The sequence below is a fragment of the Malurus melanocephalus genome, unplaced genomic scaffold, assembly GCF_030028575.1.
Source record: "Malurus melanocephalus ecotype Western Australia unplaced genomic scaffold, MMel_1.1 scaffold_129, whole genome shotgun sequence".
In the NCBI taxonomy this organism is placed as follows: domain Eukaryota; kingdom Metazoa; phylum Chordata; class Aves; order Passeriformes; family Maluridae; genus Malurus; species Malurus melanocephalus.
Genome location: NW_026623361.1, coordinates 318440 through 326404, shown reverse-complemented (window position 1 = coordinate 326404; position 7965 = coordinate 318440). Strand labels below are relative to the sequence as shown.

The 7965-nt window shown below is 38.2% G+C and overlaps 1 protein-coding gene across 1 annotated transcript in view; it reads right to left on the bottom strand.

Moving 5' to 3' along the window:
* Window positions 1-254: 254 nt before the first annotated feature.
* CALM1 (calmodulin 1) overlaps window positions 255-7965 on the bottom strand; it is a 9295-nt gene continuing 1584 nt past the window's right edge. Inside the window, exons 2-6 of the mRNA XM_057370585.1 lie at window positions 6446-6476; window positions 5344-5487; window positions 3199-3305; window positions 1603-1738; window positions 255-1367 (exon numbers count right to left, since the gene is read on the bottom strand). Coding sequence (XP_057226568.1) covers window positions 1339-1367; window positions 1603-1738; window positions 3199-3305; window positions 5344-5487; window positions 6446-6476 — 447 coding nt within the window. The 3' untranslated portion in view covers window positions 255-1338. The remainder of the gene's footprint in view (window positions 1368-1602; window positions 1739-3198; window positions 3306-5343; window positions 5488-6445; window positions 6477-7965) is intronic.

The window sequence follows — 7965 nt, the reverse complement described above, 5'->3', positions numbered from 1 at the left end:
GGGTAGATAAATGCATTTTTGGCATGTTTGAGAATCACAGATATCTATGAAGTCCATGCTGTTGAAATTCTCCAACTAGATTTTATAACCTGTCAAAAAAAAAAATCATAAGCAACCTACACATGTTTCCCCAGTATTGACATGCATGCTCAGAGCTCTCCACTGTAGTGAAATGAGGTGTTACTTCTGTGCTGATAGTTGACGAGTCAGCATTACACGACTTTGAGACCAACTAAATTAACATTGTCGTAATATGAAAGGCAAGCACAAGTTCATTTATTTATAGCAAAGGTCTTGGGTTACAGGAGGTCAGTTCTTGCCATCTTGAAAAGATAGGGGACAACTTATTGCATACATGTGCATTATAATTTAGCAGCAAGTCATTCATAGAAACACTTCCCTCCTACTGCTTTTTTGGTTTATTATCTCAATTATATATATATATTTTAACTTTACAAAGCATTTAACACCACCTTTAAGTTAATGGTCTTTTATTGGAAAAAAAAGACTAGCATTTACAACTTGGAATGGACATAAATTGTAATATCTTGAACAGCAATGTTGATAGTTGTGCTGAAGTCCACAGGCTACTCCGCCAGCTCCAAGTCATGGTACAGAAGGTTTTAAAAATATGAGAGTCCAAAGATGCTCCCTTGGTGAAGGTTTCTTTTAAAAATTTTGTGAACGGTAACAGCCTGACACCCGTTTCACTATAGTGCAATGCAGACAATGTTAAACCAGTATTTTAACACAGACATGCCATCCATAGTTAAGATCATCGTATTTTTGGAGCACACTGCTACGTACAGGAGAACCATTCAACCTTTAGGGCTTTTTTAAGTTTTGCATCCTTCAACCATTTTGCTGCATACCATCCTGAGGTATAAACCAATTTTAAAGTAAACCAGCTATGACAATTTATACTACAAATTGAACTAGAATCCACTGTTGAACAGAAGAGTGGATCCTTTAGGTTTTTTTTTTCCTTTTAATACACGTCTGACTGTGCTCAATTGTCAAGCTGCATGCATGAAAAACTGGCCAGCCCAAACAGTGTAATAGTCATTAGCAAATGGAACTTTCGAGTTCACTAAGTGCTTCCTTTTTTTTTTTTATTTTCAAGGTAGTACAATTATTTATATTGTAAAACTGATGTTTAACTTTATCTTTTGGGGACAGGACCACCAACCATTACATGCAGTTTGTGGACAGAAGGTAATTTGACATTCAGTTTTGCTATACAGAAACAGAATGAATAAATGAACATTTTTTTGCAAGAGGTAAGTAAAAGATTCAATTTGATTCTTCTAGAGGAAAAAAGGTGTAAAGGAGGTCTCTTCACTTTGCAGTCATCATCTGTACGAATTCTGAAAAGACAAAAAGTCACTGTGATTTACTGTCTCCAGAGCAGAACTTCAAGTCAAAAGTGCCTTAAACCCAGCTGGCATAAAAACAGCACTTTTCACTCTAAGGTTTTACACACAGAAGTGGAAAAGCAATTAAACTAATGTCTCAAGTACTAAAAATTATTGCCATATGCATTAACAACAGGCTTTCCTCAGTCTGAATAATCGTTTTGAGTGAAGACAAGCATCTTTTTACCTTCATAGTTGACTTGCCCATCCCCATCAATGTCTGCTTCTCTGATCATTTCGTCTACTTCTTCATCTGTTAGCTTTTCTCCTAAGTTTGTCATAACATGGCGTAGTTCTGCTGCACTGATATAGCCGTTGCCATCCTATGAGAAAACAGTTGTACAATACCATGAACAACAATCCTTTTACTGACTAACTTGGAAACTAAACCTAGGTTTCCAGTAAGTGCTTCTGAGCCAGCCTTAAGGCACCTGGGGYAGATGTACAGGCCTGGCACAGTGCATTTACTGCAGTATGTACTAGTCCCGCTGCCTTCTGAAGCGTGCATGACACCACATCCTTCTATACAATTACTGTGCTGTAATAACAACTGCATGCCTGACTTGTAGTTGTGATAAGSTTGTTTTTAATGCTTTTAACGAGCTTTCAAAAATAAACACAGAAACAAAACCAAAAAGTTTTTGTTTAGTCTCTGCTGCCTAAGCAAGGCCAAAAAGAGACCCATTTCCCCACCAGCAAGAATGAAGTCAACTTCCTTGTTAACACTACCTCTACAACCAGACTGCAGGTGGTTATGTTAGGCTTCTCGGATAAGATGATACAGAACAAATCAAAGAAAGTATTTAAATTCTACTCATAAGGAATTCTGAGAAGTTTTATGGCAAATTTAAAAAGAGAAGAAAGAATGACATTTCTAAGCCAGYGTCCCCATTTGTAATACCCAAACCTGAAGTTCATCCTGAGCCACTTCAGAAATTCCACACACTGGAAAAATACACAGATGCCTGTCAGAGCAGGACATGGCCAACACCAGTAGAAAACCTACCTCAGTAGCTTTAAAACACTAACCTAGTCTGCATCAATACCCCCACATTTCTAGCAAAGTACTAGAGATTGACACTTTTTTCTATAGTAAAAAAAAAAAAAAAAAGTAGTAGCATGGTCTTCTTCCACACAGGCATGTGCATCAGCTTTGCAGCTACACCAGTCACTACTCAATTCTTGCGTAAAATCTGTCATACCCAAACAACCCAAAGAGGGGAACCCCTGTTCTAGAAAACTGAGATATGTCCAGGTATTCTTAAACTAGGTCAAGGAAGCTGAGYTCCTAAGTTTTCATGAAAGCAACCTCAAAATTCACATGTTGAAAACAGAACACGCAATACGTCGTGACCTTCTAAATAGTGGTGATGTCATCTTGACTTTGAAAGCTTCCATAAGGTAGTATAAAACCTTGTGCATCTATGCAAGTGTTTCCCCATCCCTTCCAAAGTCAAAAGGTACAGAAAAATCCCCCTCCTCTACTCACACATCTCAAAAAAACCCCACCCTCCAGCAAGCATTAAGTTCTGCTAATTTCTGTTTCTAAGGAAAGGCCAGGAAGTTTTCCTAAWGGATGAGCCTAAAGCTTAAATCTTGCTGTATTAAGCAGGTAGAACCAGGTTGCAACAGTCCTGGTTCTATTTTCAGAACAATCTCTGCTCTGTTTCCAATTCCTCTCCTTCTACTAGAGGAGTTTTTCTCCTTCTAGCCAAGAAGAAAAAACACTGAGGAAAATACAGACATCATTATTGCTTCTAAAGAATAGTACTTCTATTAGTACCTTGTCAAAGACTCGGAATGCCTCACGGATTTCTTCCTCGCTGTCTGTGTCCTTCATTTTTCTGGCCATCATGGTTAAAAATTCAGGGAAGTCGATAGTGCCATTGCCTTAATAAAAAGAAACTTCCAAAAATTAAACTTCCATGCTTTTTCTTCATTAACAACAACAACAAAAAGCTCACATTTAACTTATCCAGGAACAAGATTGACAGATCTTCTGTCAACTGTTCCTGTAGAAGAACTGGTACGTCTCCCCTAAATTGCTACCACTGCCTGTTTTGCTAGAAGAACAGCCACTTTGTTTTAGCACGAAATTGACTGCTGCCTTCTCTCCAGGTGAGGCCACACCATTTGCCACCCAAACTACAAATAAAATGTCAGTCTTGATGCTTCAAGGTTAACCAATAACGAGACTTGTCTTTACTTCAAATTGCTCCCACAAAATTAATCTTTTCATTCCCTTATAATATCTCARTTGCTGTGGGATACTCCAGGAAGAAAATGTATTGTAAAGCTGGCATTACAAGTCCAGGTCATCTAATATTTGGGAAAATTACATTTCACTAAACTGTTCACAGATTCCTTTTTTCTAAAAGTCAACCACCTTATCAACCAAAGTTGCACACCACAAAAGCAACACACCATTTTAAGGGGCAACAAGGATCTGAAAATTCCAGTGCTGCAAGAAAAGCTGCCTATATTTGTTATTACTGATAAGCTTAGCTGTAGGTGGTTCTAATGGGTATTTTACTGCAAAACTGAAAATCACTCCTGATCCAGGCCTCACCCCTAAGAGTAAGCTTTTCAAAGTAAGGATTTAAATTTCAGGCTGCTGAAAGCTAGGAGAAAAGTGCTATGGTGAAGAAACTAGATTTGCGTAGTCAAGATTCAGCTCTATATGCCAGAAAGGCACATTAAGTAGTTCAAAAAAAAACACATTAAAACAGTTCACTGTGCAACTAAGATCTACCCATTGATTTAAAGAAACATACAAATTTGTTGTGCAAATACAGCAAAGAAGCCAAAAAAACACAGTTTAAGAAAAACYTTGCATTCTAGGGATTCCAGCCTGAGACACACACAGCTATTTATCATCATGGCCAGCTTTACGTACCCAGTTAAATATGAATATAGGTATCATACTCTGCTTTGAAAAAAATCTTCAAGGAACATGTAGAAGAATAGCAAAGCATTCTGCTATAACCCAAATTGAAACAGTTGGGCAGGCACATATATCTGAAGTCCTCAGTTTCCACCTATTTTAGATCTACCAGAACAGCAACTGGTCTGCAGCCTAAAGAAGCCACAATACACAAACTCTACATGCCACTGYAGACCCTGAAGCTTTTCAGTTTCTSCAAAGACTTAGCAATTAAGGTCAACTTCCACTTTTAAGAAAGTAATTTCATTAATATAGCCTGATAATCCAGTAATTTATATTCTTTCCAATACATTTCCACTCTTCTTTTACAAAGTTACTATGTGAAAAATCACTATCACAACCAACATACAAGACCAAAGGCTTGACATCACTGAGCAGGGGGAAGATTTTTCTTTCTGTTTTTACTGTCAGCCTATGAGGAGTTCAAAAACACAATATGGAGCTAACTTTGCTGATGTACATTAAAAATAATTGTGTTAGCCTTGATATGAGATGGGCTTTCTGCCTTTGCCTCCAACAGCCCCTCTCCATCTATTAAGGATCTAATACATTAGATAGACTATATAGTCTCTKCCTGTTGTGCTGAACTTTCAAGAAYTGAAAATGCTATTCCAACTCGTAGCCTTAGACAAAACCACATTTACATTGGTAAAACTATCAAAGCCAACATGGGCTGACAAAACACAGTCAGAAAAGCTGGATGGAAAGACAGGTTAATGGCAGGTCAGGGCAAGTCAGATAGCAATAGGAAGCCTGTGACCCATAAAATATTAAAGACAAAGAGCATAACTTTGTCTCTGCCCATCGCCTGTTTTTGTCTCATGAATACTGCTATCATCTTTGACACCCTTCTGAGTTTAGACTTGATATATCAAGTATTTTGAAACTGCTTTAAGAGATTTATGTCACAATCTCTCCTATGCAGTTTAAGCCCAGGTGTGGAGGTCATATTAAAGATGATCACAGCACCTTCCCAACACTTACCATCGGCATCTACCTCGTTGATCATATCCTGCAATTCTGCTTCTGTTGGATTTTGACCCAGTGACCTCATGACAGTTCCCAGTTCTTTTGTTGTGATAGTACCATCACCATCTTTGTCAAATAGGGAAAAGGCTTCCTTGAATTCTAGAGGCAGAAACAGTCCCAGTGTTTAGAGACATCACCAGCACATGAAAACTGCAGACTAAAAATGCATTCCAGTGACAAAGCCATTTGACATTTCTAAGAAACATTTTTTCTTTTTATCTAACTGTCGCTGTATTGAGAGAATTAACACTCTCAAATACAAATAAAAAACTACTTACAGTACCAACACATAATTTGCACAGTACATTCAAACTTATTTCATGTGGCTATTATCTGCACTACAACTCTGTAATTCATTTCCATGCATCTGCATCTTGCCTGAGGCACAGTTGCTCTTTCAAACAGCAGCTGTTTGAAATAAGTGAAAGGAGCCACTGGGTTCCCTTTACAATTAACAAACTTAAAGGAACAAAAGTGTTGTCCTTTACAACTTATTTCTAAGTCAGCAGACAATAAGAATTAGTGTCAGCCACAAGTGGGAGACTGGTCTCCAGAAGGTCAAATAATGTTCCTTCTCCTCACCAGTCTGATTTACCAGTCTATTAAAAGTTTTATTTAAAAGACACTGGCTTGTAACATGTGCAATAAACCCATCTGAGGTTTATTTGTTGCAGTTTCACTTGTAGTTTATCTTCACACTATTAAAGAGTACCCAGGYCTGCTTTGACTTTAAGTAGTTCATTTGAGTCTAGCAATTATTCCTGTTTGCAAGAAATCTAGGAGGACTTGGCTCAAGTCTGAAAGTCTAAAAAAAAAAATCATTATCTGTAGTCCAAGGAATAAGCAGTCTAAATTAAGAGGCAATGAACCAGTAATCTTTCAGAATATTTTTGTCTGGGTTTTTTTTTTTTAGTTTGGGATTTTTTTTTGAATGCTTTTCAGAAGTGGTAGTACAGATTTTAAGTTGTCAAATATGTTKTTTTCCAGTATGCTTGAGATAATATATTTTCTTTTAGTCACAGGAGTTAGAAAAAAAAATTCTCATCAAAACACTTACCAGCAATCTGTTCTTCAGTCAGCTGATCAGCCTACACGAAGAATAGAACATTTTAGAATACTGTTTACCTCTAGTTGTGTCAAGCCATGAGGCACTTCCTTTAAATTTCAGCAGTCATTTATCATTACTTTCACAAAGTCACTTCCAAACACTGGAATTCTGCCTCTACCAGGAGACTCCACTCACSTACACCATACAGCTGTTTCCAAAAGCACACAGGCTAACTTGATTTGAAACGGCACATGAAGAAGCAAACACACCATCCTGCAACTTGGTGAATCCAATTTGGTCCACTGAAGGACACAGGGCAGGCTCCTTGCAATTCGTCAGAGAGGCATGAAATCCCTAATGCCATGTTGTTTGGGGTTTCACTTCATATGCCATTCCCAGAGGTGCAGCGCCCCAGCAGTGCGTGGGGGTGCCACCCACTGCTCCCGCCCTCCCCGCAGCAGCCACCAGCCCCTCTGCCAGCTCCACAGAAGRGGATCTGCTGCGATATTATGAATTACATCTTGGTATTAAGAGAGATTTTTGCCACCTCTGACAAATTTTCACACACTGTATTATTTTTCCATTCAACCAAGCAGCTTAAGGTGCCTCACCTTGACATGCAGGTTGTTTTACCTATAATTTAAGTGGCAAGATTTAAAATGCCTACTTATGACCTTCTGTACATCAAGTGGCCACTGTTGCATACAAAGGTATACAGCTCAGTGGGCAATCAAGACAGCTTTCAAGGGCTTAACTGTGATAGCCACATCCTTCCAGAAGCCTCTCCCTATGTACGGACAGAGCATCACAAAAAGCTCCACTGTTTGGACTCAAGGGAGCTAACTAGTTCTTTATGGGAAAACATGCCTTTTCCTAGCAAGGGAAAAAAAAAGATTTTATATGCCTCATCACAGATACTGAAGAATAAAAGATACTAATTGTTTTAAATACATTTTACTGGATTGTTTTTACTAACGCAACAGAAAATTTTGTAGGTCAGAAAAGGTAGGCAAACCCTTTTTGTCCTAAAATATTATTATTTAGTTATAAAACCCATCTAACTGCTGTGAAGAGCAACAAATACAACGGAGAATTAATCAGCCATAAAATGTTAAGCTTTTGCATATGGGAATAGGGTAGAGTTAAAAATCTGCTCTATATGTTRAGAGAAATACACAGATCTCATGTGTCATTAGGTGGGGAGTTTTGTTTGTTTAACATCTGTACGTAATGATTAAACAATTCCCCGTATGTGTTGGATGAGACAGAAAAGGGCAAAAATGCCAACAGTGAAAGACCACCTTCTTTAATAACATCAAAATGCTTGTGTTCAAAACCCAGTTCGATTTTCTGCATTCTTTGCGATTTTCCAGAAAATGCGAGGTTTCACTTAAAGATTATCTAAGGAATTTACATAACAGACTCAGTGCCCTGCAGAACAGGAAACAGAGCCACACCTTGGCAAAAAACCTCCTGCCCACAGCACCAGCTCTTGGCTCCATTAATCTGAGCTCGCTGAATGTTTCTAA